The sequence below is a fragment of the Manihot esculenta genome, chromosome 8, assembly GCF_001659605.2.
Source record: "Manihot esculenta cultivar AM560-2 chromosome 8, M.esculenta_v8, whole genome shotgun sequence".
Classification (NCBI taxonomy): Eukaryota; Viridiplantae; Streptophyta; class Magnoliopsida; order Malpighiales; family Euphorbiaceae; genus Manihot; species Manihot esculenta.
The window spans coordinates 37,835,774-37,856,269 of NC_035168.2; the positions used below are offsets into that span (position 1 = coordinate 37,835,774).

Consider the following 20,496-nt stretch of genomic DNA (forward strand, 5'->3'; position numbering starts at 1 on the left):
GTTAAATTCTTGCCATATTAAATTCTCTTGGACACTTAATATACATTATTGTAACACGAAAAAAGGAAAGACATTTTTCTCGAGAAAGTGACAAAATTTGATCAAACATTGATCATAGTCGGGGACGTCTGATGATTTGGCGTGGATTCATCAGTAGGCTCAATCCTTCTCATCATTAATGAAGGTTTAAGAGATGGATCATCCTCGTCATGGTATATATAAGCAAATCCTCCATGCCTAGTTAGATCCATCCCTGCCGTTTCATCCTCATTTGAGATCCTCAACAACCGCAACTTGTTAAGCCCGTAGAACAGTGGGCCCATCGTCACCGTCACCCATCCTGATATCACCAAAATCTGAATGATCTGAGCAGCTAAAAGCTTCCCACCACCACCCATGAACAACCCATATGGTCGTCCTGGCTTATTAGGGTACACCTCGTTCACATAACTCTTGGTGGCGAACAACCCTGTAAATAGTAGGCCCCATGCTCCGCATCCGCCGTGCAATTGGGCGGCTTCTAGTGGGTCGTCGTACTTAAACTTCTCTGCGAGCTTATTACATCCTATTAAAACCCAAGCTGCGACGAAGCCGCATATGATTGCAGCCCACGGTTCTACCACTGAGCACCCTGAGGTGATCGCAGCAAAACCTCCTAATAAACCATTGCAAACGTCGATTACATTCCAATGACCCACTAATAATCTTTTGCCAAATAAGGTAGTAAGTGCAGCTGTGCACCCAGCCAATGTAGTCGTGACAGCTGTCCTTCCCACAGCACTCCATTGACCGTAATACCCACCCCTGTCTCCATAGCTCTTCAAAATTGTCAAAAACGAACCCGGGTTGAACCCGTACCATCCGAACCATAATAGAAACGAACCGAGAACAACCAAGGAAGCGCTGTGACCACGTAATGCCACGGAACGACCCGACCGGTCAAATCTCCCTATACGTGGACCTTCAATGAGCGCACCCCATAAGCCTGCAATACCTCCAACCATGTGAACCACACCAGAACCAGCAAAGTCAATTGCACCCGACCCAAATAGGAGATTATTATCGGATTTGGAAGCACTAGCCCAGCCGTCGCCGGACCAAATCCAATGGGAGACTATAGGATAAACGAAGCCAGTCAAAAAGGAAGAATATATAAGGTAAGCAACAAACTGGGTTCTCTCTGCAATGGAGCCACTGGTGATCCCAGCAGCAGCTATGGCGAAAGCCCATTGATAAAGAAAGAAGCTATAGTCAGCTTGAGGATAAGGGAAGTCATTTAAGCCAAAGAAATGGCGGCCAATGAATCCATTGCTTGGAGAGCCAAAGGCGAAAGCATATCCAAAAAGATAGTAAGAGAGACCTCCGGCAGCAGCATCAAGAACGTTAGTAAGCATTATGTTCATGGTGTTCTTGGCCCGGACGGAGCCTGCACAAAGCATGGCAAATCCCAGTTGCATGGCAAAGACCAAGTAGGCGGAGAAGAGGAGGTAGGTGTTATTAACGGCATAGGATGTGTCAGAGAGCTGGTTGGCTATGGCGGTGAATTGGGAGCAGAGGTAAGTGGCAGCTTCCGTGGAGTTTCTGGTGGAGGAGAGGAGAGGAGCCAATTGTGAGGCTGAACAAGTGAGTGAAGCCATATGGTTGGAGACTGGAAAGAGCAAGAGGTGAGTATTTATGGAAAGAGGAAGCATCTGTGGAGGGTGTATATATAGGACGAAGAGACAGCTTAATGTGAAGACTTTCTCCGGTAAAAGACATAACTGCATACACAGATTTCCGCATGTACATGTATGTGTATGTATTATATGTAACCGTATGTATACATAAGTCAACGGGTCAATGGAAGCGTGCGAGCCTGTAGTGTGAAATGTGAAGTGGTCCAGAGCAGTCGAAGAAGAAGAGCATGTGATAAATAATCTGACGGTGGATATCCAGAGATCGGATATATCCCATCCTGTATTGGCTGATAGGAATATGTTTGAAATACAAAATTATTATAATTTCCAATTTGAAAATTATATTTATAGGAATAATTAATTGGGCAAATAAACTTAGTTAATTATTATAATGCTAATATATATATCATGATGACGGCTGTGATGGTTACAATTATGCTAATTTAAAATTAAATATCATTAATTTCTCCTATAGTTAATCATAATATCAGACATTTTGCTTTGATTATTGAATCTATATTTAAAAAAAAAAAAAAAAGGTCAACACCTCCTAAAAGGGAGAAGGGTTAATTAATTACCTAGTAGTTTATGAGAGAAGAGCTCATCACCTTCTCAGAAAATTAACATAAAATAATGATTGAGTTGAGCTTTGGAATCTATAATTCAAAAACACCAGATTCAGAGAATCACTATGAATATTTTTCTTTTAGGGTACAGGAATTTATGAATATTAAAACTCCAATTTAATCAATATAATAAGTTAGTAACCACAACTAAAAGAATCTACTACCAATAATGCTTGCTTTCTTTATTCAAAACCCAATTAAGCAGTTCATCCTGATAACTTATATGATAAAGCATCATGCCTTACCAAAGTTTACAGACTTGCAAGACCAATTATAAAAGAGAATAACACACTCTTGAAACTTCTTAATACCCTTCCAAAATAACATTGCTCCAACTTTGCAGAGTAGCTAAGTGTAGAAAGATAATATTTACTGTTGTATTTCACATATGAGAGATGATATCTAAACAGAAAGAAAAATCAAGTCTATAATTATACAATTCTAAGATTAAGCAACTGATTCATTTATCGATATTTACTCCCTATATTAACATATTTACTTTCTATAACCTATAACACTAAGAAAACAGTTTCATGGCAACCTAGATTTTCCAATAGTAAGAGTCTGTAATATCAGGAAAAAGTTTACAATACCAATCAATAACCTGTTTAGAAGTACTAAGAATCACTATTTTTTATGTTCTGAAATATAAAAAATAGAATTTACAGTGGTTATATAAGTTTGATAAGGGAAAAAAAAAAGACTTATTTCCCTTTTATTTCTTTTTTCTTTTATCTTCTAGTGACGTTTAACCGCTTATCTATTATAATGTCACCTGTCTCTGTCAGTCAGATCCGTACGTACGGAGGTATCAAACTCCTATCCACGCCAGACGGCCATTTAATTCTCCAGTGTACATATGGATAGGGCTGCGAAGTGACTGGACCAGCTATTCTCCCTCACATCACATCACTTACCGGATTACCTCGTGTTGGGCCTGTGCTTATGATTGATTCGCCCTGCTCCATGTATCTGGACTAGAGCTTATGATGTTGGGTCAATCTGTCTACGGATAATCTGATAAGTTTTGGATCTGCGTTCTTTTTTAGGGTTTGATCCGGCCCCAGATATAAGAAAATCTGACGGTCATCAAATTTTTTTGTTGATAATTTTTTTTTAAATTTGTTCCGAAAAACTAGTGGTGTTATATATTTTTTTAATTTTGATACAATTTACTTAATTTAAATTCGAAATTTATGGTTTTGAAAATGATTAAAAAATAATTCTAATACCATTAAGTTTATTAGTAAAGAATATGGATGCAAGGTTCAAAAACAAGCAAAGGACATGGCCTCTCATTGAAGTTGGAGCCACCAAGAAATAAAAATTCAATAATATTTTTTTTAAAAAAAAGAGAAAATAATAATTATATCTTCTTACATATGTAATGGGTTGAAGAATCTGAATATTATAAGATTAAAAAATGCATAAAATTGGAAGAATCTTAATGTAGCCTAGCCAAGTTGTCAAAGAATTTTTTAACTGAAGATTACTATAGTCTGATTATTTAAATGAAGATGCCTTGCCTGTAAACAAGTTCTTGCTTCATCAGATTGGGACAGCATTACCATTAATAAACTTTCTCAACGGTTTGCCTTTTCACAAGCTGAAGAATCTTAATTACTAAAGAAATCAGCAAATAAATTCCAAGGCTTTGATGTCACCCACAGCTTCTTATTTGCTGCAATAGAAACAACCATTTAAATACAGATTAGGTAAACTTAGGCTTAAAACAAGACAGAGAAAAGTTGGTTAACTAACATGAATATTGTCTTAAAATAAAATCATTAGATGCTGTAATATCAGGTGGAAATTGATATTTTAACAAAGGAGACAAGTAAATTTTCTGTTTCAAATCCTAAATTCTAACCTTTTGAACATTTCACTTTGGTTCTCAAGTCTTAAATTATGGATTATGATTTGAGTATGGCAAGCCAAAAAGCACAGATCTTTATCCTAAATTGTCTCATAGAATCGTGTAGTATTAATTTTTCCTGAAGAAGACTGGGAGGCTACCCTCGCTTGTCTTCAGAGTGGGCTGAATAAAGAGATAAGCCACTTGAAATAATTGTAACCCTTGTGTTTGTGTCCGGAATTATTTAGGAGAGTGGCCATATATTTATCATGTCTGTGCAGAATTGGCCCGGTATTCATTTGAGCTCAACCCATAAATCAATGAATAGTGCAGTCTTGTTCTGGATCTGACCGCTGCCAACTATTTGCATGAAAGGTATCATTTCAAGGAGGCTGTTTATGAATAATTCACACGACCTATAAATTTCTGCAATCAATTCGGCGGGGAAAGGGGAGAAGGGGTTTGAACTCCGGAGGCTTTTTGATCTGTGAAGTTTTTGTTTTATTCAGGTATTGAAGCGCACCATTTCTCTCTTTTTTCTGCTACTCCACTCTATTCTAAATGAAGTTTGGTTTTTTAATGTGAGTTTTGATCAGAATATCTTGTTGTCTTAGTTCTTGCTTTAATCCAAGTTTGAGTTTTTATGTTTTATGGTTTCCATCCATTTTTCTACTCGTATGGGAAGGGAAGGAAACTAAGGAATTGTCTTTTTTTTCGCTTTTTTGCTTTTTGCGGCTTCTACAGCTATACTTTCTTTCTGCAATCTGTACCCAGGTAGAATCTTTGTTTGGCTTGCTTCGTTAGCATTTGATCTGTGTATCTTGTTTATTTGTGTGTTAACTGTGAAGATGAATTATTATGTAGTAGTACAGTTTCGTGCTTTCTATCTCAGAGCCCAAAACCAAAGCCTTATTGGAAGTCTCCGTTTCTCAAGTATGAAATAAGTAAATCCATTCAATTAATTTATATGCCTTGAAATCTAGTTAGCCTCACCTTTTTGGAAAAATAGCACATCTGTTCTGCTGTTTCAAAAGTCATATGTTTTGAATCGAAATATAAGTTGGGGTTTTCACATTTGCTTAGTTTACTTTATTAGAACCTCTTGTTTAAGATAGGATGTTCATTTTTTCCCACTTTGTAATCTATCTTTTGTTTCAGCATGTCTGGAGAAGAGGAAGAAAATGCTGCTGAGCTCAAAATCGGAGATGGTATGCATACACATATGGTTATGAATAGTTTTGAAGGAAACACCATAAAAGGAGAGTAGGAATTTGACAATTAGGATGTGTTGTAAACAGTGTTCCTTTGTTACAGGATTACTTGTCAACAATGTGGTGATCAAAGGAGCTTGTTACAGTTTTAAGTGTTTGGCATTGCATTTACTTAAAAGGGTTAAATGAGTTGTAACTAGAAATAATAACCCCATTAACCCTATGACAAAATGACCTGGGAGTGCAATTGAACCAAGCATGCTTGCTAATGGTTTATATTGAGTGTATATAAGAAACTGATTAAACTTTTGAAGGAAGTTACACTAGATCTCTGGTGAAAAAGTGTTTAAATATATTGATTCAAGCTAAATTAAATGGAAATTTTTATTTTTAAATTTGTGCTCATCATCATATTGTTGTAAAGTGGAGCAGTTCAACTTACCGGGTTTTGTTTAAATATGGGAATAGTCACTGTTGCTCTTTGAGTATTGAGTTTTGTGTAGAAGCTTGAACTTTGTTTCTTGATAATTGATACTTGCATTTTGGTGTTTTCCCTCCCTTTTACCAGAGTTTTTGAAGGCCAAGTGCTTAATGAATTGTGAAGTAGCATTAATTCTTGAACATAAATATGAGCAGCTTCAGCAGATGTCTGATGATCCAATGAACCAAGTCTCTCAGTAAGTAATAGTAATAGATGATGCATTGCTTGTTTGCTGGTATTCACTGTTCTATGTATTGCATATGTTATATCAAGAAAATTGGCTGAAATTTAGTTATTTGGATTTGATTATCTAGTATCCAGTTGCAAGGTTGCATTTTCAAGTTTATGGTGCCAATTTTTTGTAGCATATATGATCATATTGCTTAGGTGGAAACTTAACTTGACTCGCTGAAACATTTTGGGGTAACCTGCTTTTCGCAGTTTGATAAAAAGTTGAATAGGTGAAGTTCAGATCTATAAGATTTAAGAGGGGAAGTAATCAGTTATCCTGCAATATGTTCACTTCTGTTGCTTAATAGGAAAAGGATAATCAAATGATTTCGTTCACTAAATTCACAATCACATTGCAGTTACAAAATTCTGTGATAAACTTAAGCAAGCTAATGAAGTTGGATGGTGCAAAAAGACTTGAGATTTACAAAATTTGCGTACATCAAATATCCCTTGTAAAATTAGGTGAAATTTTTGTCTTGCAGGGTATTTGAGAAGTCACTACAGTATGTGAAGCGCTTTAGCCGTTATAAAAATCCTGATGCTGTTAGACAAGTTCGAGAGTATCCATGAACTTTGTTGAATTGATGATAAATCTATTTTCTTTTTGAACATTTGTTACAAGATTTGCTCTGCAGATCACATCTTATTTGACGCGCTAAAATGAGTTTAGCAAAAACTTCAATTACCAGTGTCTTTACTTAATTGAGGTTCAAAAATAAAATTTCTTTCTTCTTTTATCAATATTGTGAAACTTAACCAATTCTCAGAATTCTTAGCCGGTATCAGTTGGCTGAATTTGAGGTAGGTGTAATCTACTGAACTGAAAATACTAAGCTTTGTGTGGAAGTTAGAACTATGAACCACTAACCTTCTACTACCTTTTTGTCCAGCTATGTGTTCTTGGCAACCTTTGCCCTGAAACTGTGGAGGAAGCTATTGCCATGGTGCCTTCTATTAAGGTATATAAACTGTTCCAGATACTGACCATGGTTTTAAATCGTGGTCACGGCTATCTTCGCGGTCGTGGATGCCTTAACTGAAACAGATCTGTAACGGTCGTAATATAATGGTAACGGCCTGGCGCAATGCAAATTTTTTAAAAAAATTTGCAAAGTTCATAAATAAAATGATATTGATTAGATTTAATTCAGAACAATGTATACAAATGGATAATAAATATAAATATATAAAATATAAATTATTTAACTTAAAATTAAACATCATATAGTTTAAAATAAGAAAAATCAACATAATCTTTATAGATCGAGTAAACTAATAGTTCAAAGTATAATTTTAACTCAAAATTAACACTTTAATCCAAAAAACTTACAAAAAAAGGAAAAAACAACAATTAAAAATTAAAATAGATAAAATTTAACTAACTTTTTAGAACAAATAAGTTTGGAAATAGAGTAGTTTATAATGGATTTAAGTTTATATGAGAAATATGCAGGGAAAATTGAAATTTGAAAGAGAAAGGGAAGAGAAAACTTAAAAAATATAGTTTTTGAAGCTACTGAAAAATGTAGAAACTAATGAAAATGAAAATAGAGAGTAAAAAATAAAAGATATAAAAAAATTTTAATTATTGATAATGGTCGTTATCGTTATGTAACGTTATCGGTAACGGCTGTTATGTAACGTAACGCCCATTACATTCGCAAATCAGGAGGAGCCATTAACGGCCGTTACGTAACGACCGTTACGCTCCAAATTAGGAGGGCCGATTGTATAATAGGATAACGGGTAACGGCCCCTTTAAAATCCGTTACATAACGGCCGTTACATTACATACCGGCTGTTATTTAAAACCATGATCCTGACCTTTCTACTTCGATTACTTTTGCTTAACTTGAAGTAGACATTGCTGGAAACAAATAAAATGAAAGCTGTAAGATGCATTATCATTGTGCCAATTCAGTTGCAAGCATATAGGCAAAGCCCAGCCCCATGATTATCTCTATGTGTGACATCATGTTAAAAAGATTCTATAGGAGCTTCTTTGATGGGCAACCATTTTTAAAATCCTTATTATTGTGGATGTGAGGAACAAATTGGTATGCCTATACCATGTGCAGTTTAAATAAGAATGTCTTTCATTTTGTCTCAATGTCCTTGTTTTGCAGACAAAAGGACGGGCCCATGATGATGAGGCAATTGAGAAAATGTTGAACGACTTATCATTGATCAAGAAATTCGAATAGGGGAAGCAACTTCTTCATGCCATATCAGTTTTAAATGGGAACAGCTACTTACATCAGAAATCCAAAGTTCGACATTGTTTGTGTACTTTGATATTAATGCAACATGAGAATATAGATTTCAATGCTAATTTTTAGGCAGCTTTAACCTGCATTAATGCATGATAAAGAAAAACTTGCATAAATGCGTTAAAAATTGTATGGTGTTTTGGCATTCATGAAGGGGCAGAGAAGATTGTGCTCAAATTAACAGTTCTTTATTTCGTGTTCAAGGACTGCCCACAAGAAACACTTGCAATGAGAATAAACACTATCCGAATTGTCTGTTCAGAAGGTACCACACCCTGAGAAGAATCCACAATTGAAAAGAAATACAAAAATCAACATAGAAGTTTATTTGTTATCATAGTGGTAAACAATAAAAGACAATGGTATTGTTAAATTTAATACCAAAATCATTAGAATATTCTTTCGAGGATTATGCCTCGAGACGAATAGAAAGAGCAACCTAGTTGATGCAAATGATCAATTCATTTCCCCCTAGTCCCCATACCAAAGGCTGCAAAAATTCCTCCTACACGAGTTTCGTTCTTTTCCAAAAATCTCTACTATTAATTTGGATATCTAAATAACCAAAAAGAAAGGAAGGAAGAAAAGGAAACTTCTTGATAGTGGCTCTTGTCGTTTCTGGCACGCCTCACCTATCTCACAAAGGATGCATCTTCAACTACAAACTCTATTCCAAGTAATACATTTCAATCAATTCCAATAATCACGTCCCAGTGATGATAAGGCTGCAGAAGCAAGCACAAGCTCTACTAGCTTGCTATTGGCATCATGATCAACTGCAAAAACTTTTCTATGATGAAAGGATATGCAATTTACATCAGAAATCCAAAGTTCCACATTGTTTGCTCTCAATATTTTTTGTTCCAGTACTGTGTTTGACATCCTTTCTGCCATCATTATCAAGGCCTCGGCTTCGTCCAATGCCCAGCTTAGGCAAACCCCGGTTCAGTCCCTCAAGTAAAACACAAGCTTTACACCATTTCTGCATATTAGTCACGTTAAATATAAGGGTACATTTGTACCATCACGCAAGATATAACAGACTTCGTAATTTGTGCACAACAGGAATGAGACTATTAACAGTGATCTATTCCATCACACATCCTGAAGTTGAATAAGCAACACTCACCTGGCTTGAAATGTAACCACAACGTTCACAAGTCCCCTGCTCCGGCATTTTTGTATTAGTGGATATTCTGAAATCCTCCCCTGATTTAATGATGTCAAGTATGGCCCTAGGTCTGCATTGTTACGTCATAAAAAATACATAAACATACAGCGAGGGCATAACAGGAAAATTCAGTGCAACAGTTTCAGAACTACTGCTGATGTTTGTGTGTATTCTGATTAATGCTGATTTTCAGGAGAATAGGAATCTTTATTCATATTCATATTTAAGAACCAGCAAACTCATTCCCAAAGAGATAGTTAAATATGGAAGTTTCAGAAGAAAACATCAAAAAGTACAATGATGACATTAGAAAATGAACAGGGTAGTAACAAACCTTATACTCTCCAAATCTTTAATAAACTCACGAGCAAAACCACGATATGCATTTGGAGAATATATGCCTGCAAGAAAGCGCTCTGTAAATAAAGAGGCACACAACAGAAGACTGAATGCAAGAGCAAAATTACCAAACAGAAACATATTAGAAGACTAAATGACTCGCTACCAACTTGTACAAAGTCCAAATAGAAATATCAAACCTTTCAAACACCCAATCCCAACTTTTACCCACAAAATATAAAAAGGTTAAATGGGGAGAGGGAAAGAGGGAGAGAGAGAAAGAGAGAGCAAAGAAACAAGCACCAAAATTTATATGACACTAAATCAACAGGAACATTAAGATGAAGATAGGAATGAACTCATTAATTACATTCTGTGGAGAAGTAGTCCAGCCTCTTGAAATAAGCATACGTGCAAATCTGGTTAAGGTTCTGCAACTAGTCCCATTCAATACCAAATAATAATAATAATAATAATAATAAGGTATGCAATGAATATTTTCAATCTTTCAGCTGTGACAAGGATATATAACAATCTCCTTCTCATAGGTGTACTTGAAAGGCTTGCATCTTGGAATTGGTCCATCTTCACCAGTTGTTATTGAAGTGCATCTACTCAGTCTAGAAAGTGAAAAACATCTATATAAATACCAAAGGAGGAGGCAAATTAAGGATGAAAGAGAACCCTGAATTAACAATGTGTTACCTAGCAATATCCCCTCGCAATATATTCAAAAGAACTGTTTCAGCAATATCATCTGCATTATGTCCAGTAGCAACCTTGTCTACTTTCAACAATGCAGCACCTCGATCAAGGGCCTTCCAAAACAGGTAAGACAACAAATTTCAAATTTCATTGTTGTTACGTGCTTGTTCTTTTCTTTTTTGGTTTTGGGGGGAAGGGGGTTACCTGACGACGAAAAACACCACAAAATGTGCAATTATTCTTTAAACCAATCATCTTCACAATCTCATCCATTGTCCATCCGTACAAATCCTTGTAGGAAACAATCTTCAAGGGCAACCCATACTGGAAAACATATAGAAACAGAAAGTCATTGAAACAAAATAACAACAAATCATTTATGTTTCTTCAAAATTTTCAAAGAATTTCTGGGTATCAATGAATTAGTGAAAAGTCTAAAGCTTACCTGAATTTCATTTCTTTTGACAGTTTCAAGCGAGTCATCCCTGTAACCAGTTATGCCTTCGTCAACAGACAATAAGAAGAGGTCGAGGCCATAATTATGCCGGTGATTTAATTCAGATAACACATAAGCAAGGACTGTAGAATCTGCAAAGATACAGAATAATTGGCAAGAGTAGGCAAATCATGAGCCAAAGCAAACAAGACACAATATTTCAAAACAGAAAAAGAAGCGAGCAAATCACCTTTACCACCAGAGGCACCAATAGCAACACGGTCACCAGGCTTGAATAGCTGGTTTTCAACAATCACCTGGTGTATCTCTTCCTCAAACACCTTATAAAAACACTCCCTGCAAATCTTTTCCACCCGAAGGAAACAGCAAGAATAACGAGAAGACGTTTAAGGGTTAGAATGCTTTGTCAGAGGTGGGGAAAAAAAAGTGAAAATTAACAAAGGGATGCGAAGTCACCTGCTCTAGAGTTTTAGGTCTTTTAAGAGCAGCCCTTCTCTGGTCACAGAGGCAACACAGGCGAACACCAGTCTTCCTGGCCTTCGCATCGGCGGCTTCTTCCATCAAAGTAGGTTCGAATTTGGATGGCTAAAGAACTGCAGGCGGAACACCTTTTGAGTCCCGAAGATATCAAATTATACAGCCATCCTCCGCTTATGAATTATGATTAAAAATTCGTTTCTTTTTTTGTTTTTTGAAATTCATTATTTATTTAGCTAAAATTAATAAATTATTGATTTATGAAATTTTTGTCACAAATTAATAAAATTAATAAATTATTTATTTAGCTAACATTATTTTTTTTTGGGCCATTTATGATGTAAATTTTTTAATTAGAAAGAACTAGTAAATCAAAATTTTGTGAATTGCTGTTAAGACAATGATTTAAAAAGAATTTGCAAATGAGATAATTTTTTTTTTCAATTTCATATCCATTATGATAAATTATTTTAATTTTACATCAACGCATATAATATAAATTAAATTAAACTAAATCAATCTTATTACAACAGGACCAAAATTAGAGAAAATAATTGAATTTCAAATCAAATAATATGACTTTGACAAATGCTCTTTTTATAAGAAAATCACATGGAAACAAATAAATTGAGCTAATCTGTGTTTATGACACAAGTTCAGCAGTAGGCAGTAGTACACAGTGAATGAGAAATAACAACACAAGGTGTAACTTGTTAAGAGATCCAAGTATGAAGGTTTTCATATTAGCCAAAACTAGGAAGAGACCATTGATCTCCTAACTAAGAAGAAATTGGAAGTGCACTTCCTCTATAAAATTCCAGGAAGATACACATGGAGGATATCTCTTAAGTCTCGATGTGGCCTGTTTTTCCACCATGGTCAGCTTCCAACCTTAGCAACTTTTCTTTGCTCGATTTGGCCAGTCAATGAACATTGCATCTCTGTCCAGCTTATGGGCACCAATGTTGCACCTACACACGCACATTTATTTGTCATATAAAGCAGATCTTCAATTGCTTCAGAATGCGTAAGACAATCAAATGCAAGCAAATTTCAGTATCAGAGATTAATAGTATCAAAATTTTGCTTTACTAGGGGAAAGAGAAAAAAAAAATATCTAAGCTTTGCAATTTCTTCAGTTTCAGCCTAATATAATATCCCTTCAGCACTTGGGATCGTCAAAAGCAAAGCAACTCTTTTTGAAATCTTTTGAAATGGGAAAGAATTGCCAACATATGCCTCTATATATTTAAAGCAATTAAACTTGCAAGTACTCAAGCTTGGACTTTCAAATGATAGAATACAATATTACTAAGTTGGCTAAGAAACCCTATAAAATTATGTAAAAATGAGACGTTTAAACCAATTTTTTGACATTTGTCTTTGCCTTTTTCCAGCAAACATGAGATTCACATGACTACCTGAGACCTATAGAGAGCAAGGAACAAACATACTTACCTTTTTGTTGGTTGAATCCATTCAATAAAGCAAAATGGAACATAAAATTTACCTGCTGTGCTCTCTGCAGATACAACACCCAACTCATTCTTGGCAGTAGAAAGGTAATAAGCCCGTGCATCTCCAAGGGACAACTATTTAGTGTCAAAGAAAACCTTACTGGTAACTACTAACCTTAGATATCAAGGTAGATACAAACTGATGCAGTTACAAATGAGAATACAGGAGCAATCATACTATGCAATAATGTGATGAGAGAGAGAGAGAGAGAGAGAGAGAGAAAGGATGGAGGGGCCAAAATTCTAATTTGGATAAGTAAAGGCCTATTCTAATATTGATCGACTCGGTGAATTGACTTTTCTGTCAAATATGTTAATTCAAGAATTCCCTGCTTAACAGCTTGAATTAAGGAATAACAGCTTCCCAAGGTGTAACTAATTCCCAAACAATTAAAAACTCTATTCAATTTACCATGCTTCCCCCCCCCCCCCCCCCGCGCCCCTATTTCATCCAACTCTATGTAAAATATTGATAAGGACATCAGCAAGAACCCGTTAATGTCATGAAAAAGCTATTGTCGTTTCCAGCTTTAGTCTCAGAATCTTGCAATAATCTAGTAATATTAGTTTGTGATATTTGGTCATGCTATCATACTTGCAGTTGTTCCACCTCAATTATTGAACACATTTTCACCGCAACCTCCTTCCCCAAGCATTAAAACCCTAAAATAACGCATGATTTCAGTTCTTCATGGATTTGCATGCAAAACAATCTCTTGTAATACCACAATAAATGTAAATTTACAGACAATTTTCAAGAAAAAAAAAAGCAGAACTTCAAGCACAAAGGATACCACTTGAGCTCTGACAATATCACCAGGACGAAAACATAAATGCATATCCACTTTGTCAATCTCAGTTGCTCTTACATCTTGTTGCCTGTTAAAACAAAGAGTATGAGTTCACACTTGATTCCCAAAATAATGCATAAAAAATAAGAGGATGAGTGCAAACAGAAGACAGGATAACAGAATTATCAAACCGTGTTAAGAGTATGAAGATTATAATACATACAAACTACAGTTGTTTATTGTCAAAAGGCATAAACCCAATCTGATAGCGCTTTACTTAACAGATGAAACTGAATTACATACCTAATTATGCCAGTAAACTTTTCTCGCACAGACTTCGGACCAACACACATAATGTCAGCTGAAGCCATTTTAGCCATGACTTTAGTAACCTATCCAAATAATCAGGACCAAAATAAGATTTATTTATTTCTAAAGGGACATTCATGGGTCCTTCTAAACATAAATAAGAAACTCACTCGGGCAATGACAACACAACCAGGCTCTGGAACAGCACCATGAGCCTTGTGTCCAATTACTTCCACAATTGGCCTCTGAAATTATTAGAATCATCAATAATAATGACACAAGACGTGCAAAAAAATGTACACTTCAGTGAAATAAAAGCATAAAGTTCAAAAACTATGAGAATCCGGGCCCCAACTTTTAGGGTATTCACCCCTTTGTCACTCAAAGCCTAAGCAACCCCAAAAGAACTGTATCATGAAGAGAAACAAAATTCAAACATCAAACAACAAAAACAAAACAAAATTCTCGCTCCCAGTATACATAAACCACATATGCGAATGAACAAAAATGTAAAAACGATTATCTGATTTTCCCCATTTCACTCATGAGCAAAAGAGCTCCCCTAATAATAATTAATATAAGAACAAGGAGAAGTTAGCATCATGAAACCCATAATAAAGTAGCTTTCAAATGAAATTATGAAAATGAGCAAGAAAACCCTAGAAGAGCAGGGGGGAGAGTAACAATAGACCTGGTCGGTAGAGTCGGCGGGAGGTGATAGAGTGCGGCGGACACCCGTTAAGGAGGAGTAGACGTAGAGGATTTCAGTGTTACGATAGGGTGCCAAGTACGCACCTTTCCCAGGTTTCACTTCAGCAGCTTTCCCTAACACCTCTCCTGGTGTTACCATCTCTTCTTCTTCTTGCATTATCTCTTCCTCTGTCTGCTTCTCTTCTTCCATGAATGTGCTCTAAGCAAATGAATTGCCTCAAATTCCCCTACCCAGAAATTTACCCATAAAGCCCAGCCCGCAGCAGCAGCCCATTGGAGCAGTGACCGAATACACTTTCAAATTTTTTCTATTTTTTTTATTTAAAACGTCATCGTTCCACTATAAAATAACTTCTAATTATACTATTGACGGGCGTTAGAGAGTGTTTAGCTTAGTATATAAAATATTTATCCATAAGGTTTTAACTAATCTAAGCTCAATTTTGTTCCGACTATATAATCACTCCAACCTTAACAATCTCAAAAATCAAAAAATTTAATTCAAACACTTTTACTTTTAGGTTAAATGATACTTAATTTAAAATTTTTAGATTAAATTAAATAAAAAGTTACAAAATATAGCAAATCAAACATGCCAATAATTACAACATTTAACCATTCTGATAATAGAATTTCCACCTCTCAACTTGATGATAGAGGATAAAAAGAAAATTTAACAGTCAAGAAAAGCTAACGGAGTTCACAGGAGGCTCATTATGCCTTTATTTCTAGCATAATTTTTCTTTTTATCTGGTCTATTGTGTCCAAGTCCCACAAGAAACAGGCTTGCAATCAACCTGAACTCCTTGGTTTGCAATCAAACTATATTCCCAAGTGGCGAGGACCTGAAGGTCAAGCTCGACGAGAGATGTTGGGTTGAAACTAAAGAATCCCACCTGAGGACTCCTGAAGCCTAAATTAGCAGCTCAGAGTCTCGGAGCAGCTGGCCTTGTTTGAGGATATCAGTTTCAGCATTAGTAATGCAATTTAGGCTAAAAAGATAGGGATGGCAACACCATCCCCAGCACAGCTGCTTCCTGCCTGGCTGGTGCTTGCGCACCAGCACTCCAACACCTCTGCTGCTTGGATTCAAGCATGCTATAACAATTTGGGCTAGGCCTATCTCACCCCAAAAGCACCTGTAAGTGGCACATAACTCCTATTCCATTCTAGTGTGGGATTCAACACTAAAGCCCCAATTGGCCTGCTCCTTCCACGCCAGCTCCTTTCTACCAGCCAACTCGCCTGGCGAATGCCCCATCTCGCCTGTAGGCCTACCAGTCACCTTGTAGTAGCAAAACTTGACCCCAAACAGCCCCCAATATCAAGCTGCCAATGGCTCCAACAAGCCAACTAACTTTGCCACCACCAAAATCACACCGAACCAGCCTTGTGCCACCCGATTGGCACCAAAATTGGCAACCAATAAATTGAAAAAATTGGACATTTTGAGAGAAAAATTGTGCAGTATGACAATTAACGTGGGGAAAAATGTGTGCTTCCATGGAATGGTCCCACAACTTGGTATTCATTCCTTGTATCATTGATTAATTTGAGCACATAGATCTATTTATTTCCTTAAAAACTAATTAAATCTTCTTTACTGTTCATGTACCGAGAGGTTTCCTTTGGTTTTAAAGGAATTTAATTAGCGGATGCTTTATTCTCTGAGGAAATGAATTACCATTTTTGTAAAATCCAATTCAAAAGTTTTCCATTGTACTTGTAGCATGTGAAGCTTCCACTTCTGCTCAGGCGTCAGTTGTTTTGTACTTAATTGTGTGCCCTTATAGTCAGTGTCTACTTTCATATGCATGTTCGTTGAACTGCTGAATGCTGATCTAACCTTCAAGACTCATGGCCAATAGCTTGGAATATTACCAAATGGGAGGGGACCCAAGTCTCAGTAGTGAATGATTTTTTTGGCTTTTGTTAGATATTGAATTGAAGGGTCTCTAATCTCATTTACTTGGTGCACTAAAACCATATATTTAAGACATCATTCATCACTAGAAGCAGTAAATATTACGACACAAACATTTTCCTTAGCAACTGAAACTACATTACAAGCAACTAGCAATCAAAACGTTGCTATTTCCATGCCTGTTTATGCCATAACTTTGTCTGGCTTGTTTAGTTAGCATTGCTTCCTCATATTTGGAGCTAGCAGAAACAAGAATGGAAATAGCAAAACCATAATTACATGATTAAAGAATTTGATAATAGAGATTTTAGGTAGAATTGAGAGTGGCAGTGGTAGTGAAGCTGTAATCATGGGCACTGTGGATTGTTCCCAGGGCCTCCATAGTAAAAATGTGTGCCCCATTCATTGTTGTAGGAGCTCTTGATATTATAACAATTTGTGTTCTCAGCTAGTATAGAGATGGCTTGAGCTGAGGTGAGGCTGTTGTCGGAGTCGACAATCTCCAGGTTACGAAAGTAACTTGCTTTTCCGAACCCATCTTCAGCGAAGTGGCCTGAGCCCATCTGGGTTGAAGTGTGGAGGCCATTGGCTCTTGAGTTCACCACTTCACCACCCCACTCCACCATGGTTGCATGGTCAGCTAGGTGTGTGAATAACTCTGCTGGCCAATACCCTACTAGGGTATTGTCTCCAAATCCCATCCACCAATTCCCTAGTTTTGGGTCCTAATTTAAGAAGAAGGGAAGAATTTGAATGAAAAATTAGTTTCATAATGATCTTAAATATTGAAATTGTTTTTAAAAAAAAATTAACCTTCCAAATGAGGATGGTAATGTCATATTGGTTGCCTGCATATGAAGATACAGGAGAAATGGCAGCTCCAATGGCTATTCTGTTATTGGTTTGCACAAACCCAGCACAGAGAAGATTGTAGCATCCTGTGGCCTGGTAGGAATCACTCTGCAAAAATATAACCAACAAAATGAAAACCAACTTTAACCCAAATCTGAATCTCAATTAAATCATGAAAGATGTATTGTTTTTTGTTTTACGTTCATCTTCTTTTAAGCTTGTTCAGCAATTTGGAAGCAAAACAATGAATGGCACAGTCCCCACAACAATCACCATATTAATCATGATATTAATCACAGCATTCTCATGAAAAGACTGGTTTTGAGAAGCCCACATGCTTTTCCAAACAATAGACTGATAAAATTCAAGTCCATACTGAATCATAAATGACCATGTTTATCCTCAGGACCAATACTATCAACCCCATGCTTTAGAAAGTGACCTTATGGCCATAATTAGGGAAATGATAATAGGAATAGGGGTAATCAAATGCAATTAAATTAATAACAAAATAATATAATTAAGAGAAATCTTACAGTCCAATATGTGAACAATCTGGGCCTGCTGTCACCATAAAGCTCCGGACTGACCTGACTAGTAGAATAATCACAACTTCAGAAAATCCCACTAATTTTAAATTTATATAATTATTAAAATATTTATTCATTTATTCCAAGAAATTATGAAAATTAATTTTTAATTATGATCTAGATTCCATTAGACAGTTTCAAAGTTCTACTGGCATTAAAAAAATATGTACATAATTTTTATATTCTTTTTTTATTGTTGGATTATGTGCATGCGAGGACAGGAAATGGAAGAAGTACCTGCCATCCGGCTTCTATGCTGTTGAGATCTGAACCGTCGAATGATCCCGAAAGAACCCAGATCTGTGATAAGCTGAACTCGTTGACCAATTGGATGGACGGGTCCCACACGTTTATAGTTGCCTTCGCTCCGTACACCTCCTGGGATGTTCCGGTGTAGGCGATCGCATGCTGCACATGTGAATATCACCTCAGTAAGCTCATTGCATTAAAAATTCACCTGATATTTAATTAACTATTTCAAATAATTAAGGATGAAATGTATAAAAAAAGAGAAAAGATAGAATACCTCGTGTCCCTTGCCACTGACTACATCGGGGGCATCAGAGCGTCTAGCAAGAGAGAGGGATCGTTGTTTCTTGCCAAAGTCAAACAAAGACTTAGCTCTCAAAACATCATGCACTGTGCTCCGCCGTATTGGAACGGTACCTTTAGGGCACCTTGTGCCATTTGTATGCCACAATTGCCATGCACCCTTCACTCCTTCATTACTCATCATCATCTCTTTTGGCTCTTTTCCTCCTTCTTCTTCTTCTTCTTCCTTATTCATCACTTTCACTCTTGGCATTTCTGATGGCACTCTCTGTAATTACATCATCAACATATAATCATAATCTAATCCATTTAATTGTGTATTAACATCAAAATCTAATTACCACATCCTCTTTGTTACCTGAATCTTGTGATTCTTCAGAAGAGGGTGATCTAGAGCTGGCTGTTTTCTTTTATGAACACAATCTATGATGTCTCCATCTGGGCTCTGTGCGAGTTCAAATACAAAAACATAACAATGGAAGAAAACCCACATGAGAAATGCAATGATTATGGATTTATTTATGCTAAAAGCAAGAAAAATATGAATATTTATAGACATATACCTCTATGGTGATAACAGCAGGCTTGTTGATCTTGTCCAAATGTCTGTGAATCCTTTTAAGTCTCAAGCTACTAACTTGCTTATAATTTGTGTAATTTAGAGCATAAATGACAGTAAATCTTTCTAGGAAAAGAAGGGAAAGAGCAAGAGGAAGAAGAAGAAGAGCTGGAAAACTTTTCTTCCTTTCTACAAAACCCATTTCTCATTCAGTCTCAAGAAAAGACAGAAACTGAGAAAACTAACAAACCATTACTGGCAAAAAAATAGAAAGAAAGAAAGAAAGGTAAAAGAAAAGGACTTGTAATTTCTCTCTCTTTCTGTGTGTATTAATGGTGGGAAGGAAGGTGGGTGAAGAAGCACTTATGCATTAATTCACCATCAAGATCATGATTGCTTTGCTTGCATTGGGTTCATATTACAGCGAAGATGTTTAAAATTTTGTTCCTTTGGGATTGCACCAAAGGCAAAAGAGAGAAAGGAAACAAAACAAAGACTTGAAAGCACTATAAAAACTCAGACCTACCCAACTATACAGCTCCCCTTTTATTGCACTCCTTCAATGTGGTATCTGCCACCATACAAATTTCCCATTAATATTTATTTATTTTGTATTTTTTTTTTCTATAGAAAGCATTAGCTTTCTTTCCTTCCCAGTCTCTCCATTCCTTTGTTTTTGCCTTTATTGAACTCCAAGTAGCTAGCACTCAATTGGGTGTTCTTACATGGAATTTCCTTTTTTTTTTTTAATGTTTTCTATTAATTTCTTCACCTAAGTGAATATGATATATCACCCTCTTCCAAGTTCCAAACATATTATATATATTAGCGATTAGCCAGTGTTTGATAAAATAAAGTGAGTTTGGACTTAGAGATATTCTTTTATTTTTATGGTTGAGGATTGGGTTTCAATTTTCAAGCAATCCCTTGATGTGTGCTACAATATGCACTATTACCCATGTGGGGCTTGGATTTTAGAGAAATAAAATTGTAAAATATTATAAAAATAATAAATGAAGAGTAAATAGAGGATTAAATAAAGAAACAAATCAGAAAGATTAGCTTCTATTCTCGAATCTCGAATTCTTCGTTTTGTCATTCAACATATAATTTCTTGTCAGCTTCTTTAACTCTCCAACCTCTTAACTCTGGAATTTGACTCCATTTCTTTATTGAGCTTCAACCTTCA

At 36.0% G+C, this 20,496-nt stretch overlaps 5 protein-coding genes across 12 annotated transcripts; 1 reads left to right on the forward strand and 4 right to left on the reverse strand.

The window, feature by feature from the left end:
• On the reverse strand, positions 1 to 1,767 carry LOC110620440 (ammonium transporter 1 member 2). The gene has a single exon (XM_021764174.2). The coding sequence runs from the start codon at positions 1,764 to 1,766 to the stop codon at positions 102 to 104; it is 1,665 nt and encodes a 554-aa protein (XP_021619866.2). The 5' UTR covers position 1,767; the 3' UTR covers positions 1 to 101.
• Positions 1,768 to 4,112: 2,345 nt separating this feature from the next.
• LOC110620444 (DNA-directed RNA polymerase II subunit 4) lies at positions 4,113 to 8,556 on the forward strand. Of its 7 annotated transcripts, XM_021764181.2 has the most exons (9): positions 4,115 to 4,666; positions 4,902 to 4,931; positions 5,022 to 5,090; positions 5,316 to 5,365; positions 5,937 to 6,045; positions 6,566 to 6,643; positions 6,851 to 6,884; positions 6,974 to 7,042; positions 8,210 to 8,556. In XM_021764181.2, exons 4-9 carry the CDS (start codon positions 5,317 to 5,319, stop codon positions 8,285 to 8,287), a joined length of 417 nt encoding a protein of 138 aa, XP_021619873.1. In that variant the 5' UTR covers positions 4,115 to 4,666; positions 4,902 to 4,931; positions 5,022 to 5,090; position 5,316; the 3' UTR covers positions 8,288 to 8,556. The 7 variants fall into 7 exon arrangements, with proteins under 7 accessions (XP_043814762.1, XP_021619873.1, XP_043814761.1 ...); XM_043958826.1 differs by lacking the exon at positions 5,022 to 5,090 and having other exon boundaries at positions 4,115 to 4,669; positions 4,873 to 4,931; XM_021764180.2 differs by lacking the exons at positions 4,902 to 4,931; positions 5,022 to 5,090 and having other exon boundaries at positions 4,118 to 4,448; positions 4,533 to 4,666.
• An 89-nt stretch (positions 8,557 to 8,645) lies between these two features.
• LOC110620442 (cytoplasmic tRNA 2-thiolation protein 1) lies at positions 8,646 to 11,680 on the reverse strand. Of its 2 annotated transcripts, none has more exons than XM_021764175.2 (10): positions 11,482 to 11,680; positions 11,255 to 11,369; positions 11,014 to 11,156; positions 10,773 to 10,892; positions 10,569 to 10,681; positions 10,391 to 10,483; positions 10,234 to 10,274; positions 9,859 to 9,925; positions 9,483 to 9,594; positions 8,646 to 9,335 (listed from the first exon to the last, which is right to left on the reverse strand). In XM_021764175.2, the coding sequence occupies exons 1-10, from the start codon at positions 11,584 to 11,586 to the stop codon at positions 9,171 to 9,173; spliced, it is 1,074 nt and encodes a 357-aa protein (XP_021619867.1). In that variant the 5' UTR covers positions 11,587 to 11,680; the 3' UTR covers positions 8,646 to 9,170. The 2 variants fall into 2 exon arrangements, with proteins under 2 accessions (XP_021619867.1, XP_043814759.1); XM_043958824.1 differs by having other exon boundaries at positions 11,255 to 11,361; positions 11,482 to 11,630.
• Positions 11,681 to 12,043: 363 nt separating this feature from the next.
• Positions 12,044 to 15,070, reverse strand: LOC110620443 (exosome complex component CSL4). Its single transcript, XM_021764176.2, has 6 exons — positions 14,811 to 15,070; positions 14,290 to 14,364; positions 14,114 to 14,202; positions 13,814 to 13,898; positions 13,013 to 13,094; positions 12,044 to 12,473 (listed from the first exon to the last, which is right to left on the reverse strand). Exons 1-6 carry the CDS (start codon positions 15,018 to 15,020, stop codon positions 12,382 to 12,384), a joined length of 633 nt encoding a protein of 210 aa, XP_021619868.1. The 5' UTR covers positions 15,021 to 15,070; the 3' UTR covers positions 12,044 to 12,381.
• A 1,783-nt stretch (positions 15,071 to 16,853) lies between these two features.
• On the reverse strand, positions 16,854 to 19,819 carry LOC110620556. The gene is made up of 7 exons (XM_021764344.2): positions 19,312 to 19,819; positions 19,107 to 19,193; positions 18,723 to 19,016; positions 18,434 to 18,604; positions 18,143 to 18,196; positions 17,568 to 17,714; positions 16,854 to 17,479 (listed from the first exon to the last, which is right to left on the reverse strand). The coding sequence occupies exons 1-7, from the start codon at positions 19,507 to 19,509 to the stop codon at positions 17,102 to 17,104; spliced, it is 1,329 nt and encodes a 442-aa protein (XP_021620036.1). The 5' UTR covers positions 19,510 to 19,819; the 3' UTR covers positions 16,854 to 17,101.
• Positions 19,820 to 20,496: the final 677 nt, after the last annotated feature.

Bases quoted from the DNA above. Each gene is read 5' to 3' on its own strand.
- LOC110620556 (XM_021764344.2), bottom strand. From the start codon at position 19,509: ATGGGTTTTGTAGAAAGGAAGAAAAGTTTTCCAGCTCTTCTTCTTCTT. The intron at 19,194-19,311 runs GTATATGTCTAT...GAACTCGCACAG, and splicing joins CTGCTGTTATCACCATAGAG to AGCCCAGATGGAGACATCAT. The intron at 17,715-18,142 runs GTAAGATTTCTC...ATATTTTTGCAG, and splicing joins GATTGTTCACATATTGGACT to AGTGATTCCTACCAGGCCAC.
- LOC110620444 (XM_043958826.1), top strand. From the start codon at position 5,317: ATGTCTGGAGAAGAGGAAGAAAATGCTGCTGAGCTCAAAATCGGAGAT. The intron at 6,644-6,850 runs GTATCCATGAAC...ACCAATTCTCAG, and splicing joins GCTGTTAGACAAGTTCGAGA to AATTCTTAGCCGGTATCAGT. The intron at 6,885-6,973 runs GTAGGTGTAATC...CTTTTTGTCCAG, and splicing joins ATCAGTTGGCTGAATTTGAG to CTATGTGTTCTTGGCAACCT.
- LOC110620440 (XM_021764174.2), bottom strand. From the start codon at position 1,766: ATGCAGTTATGTCTTTTACCGGAGAAAGTCTTCACATTAAGCTGTCTC.
- LOC110620443 (XM_021764176.2), bottom strand. From the start codon at position 15,020: ATGGAAGAAGAGAAGCAGACAGAGGAAGAGATAATGCAAGAAGAAGAA. The intron at 13,899-14,113 runs GTATGTAATTCA...TTGTTTTAACAG, and splicing joins AAGTTTACTGGCATAATTAG to GCAACAAGATGTAAGAGCAA. The intron at 12,474-13,012 runs GTAAATTTTATG...GTGCGTGTGTAG, and splicing joins ATCTGCAGAGAGCACAGCAG to GTGCAACATTGGTGCCCATA.
- LOC110620442 (XM_021764175.2), bottom strand. From the start codon at position 11,586: ATGGAAGAAGCCGCCGATGCGAAGGCCAGGAAGACTGGTGTTCGCCTG. The intron at 10,682-10,772 runs GTAACCCCCTTC...CTGTTTTGGAAG, and splicing joins GTGGTGTTTTTCGTCGTCAG to GCCCTTGATCGAGGTGCTGC. The intron at 10,275-10,390 runs ATATCCTTGTCA...CCAGATTTGCAC, and splicing joins TATGAGAAGGAGATTGTTAT to GTATGCTTATTTCAAGAGGC.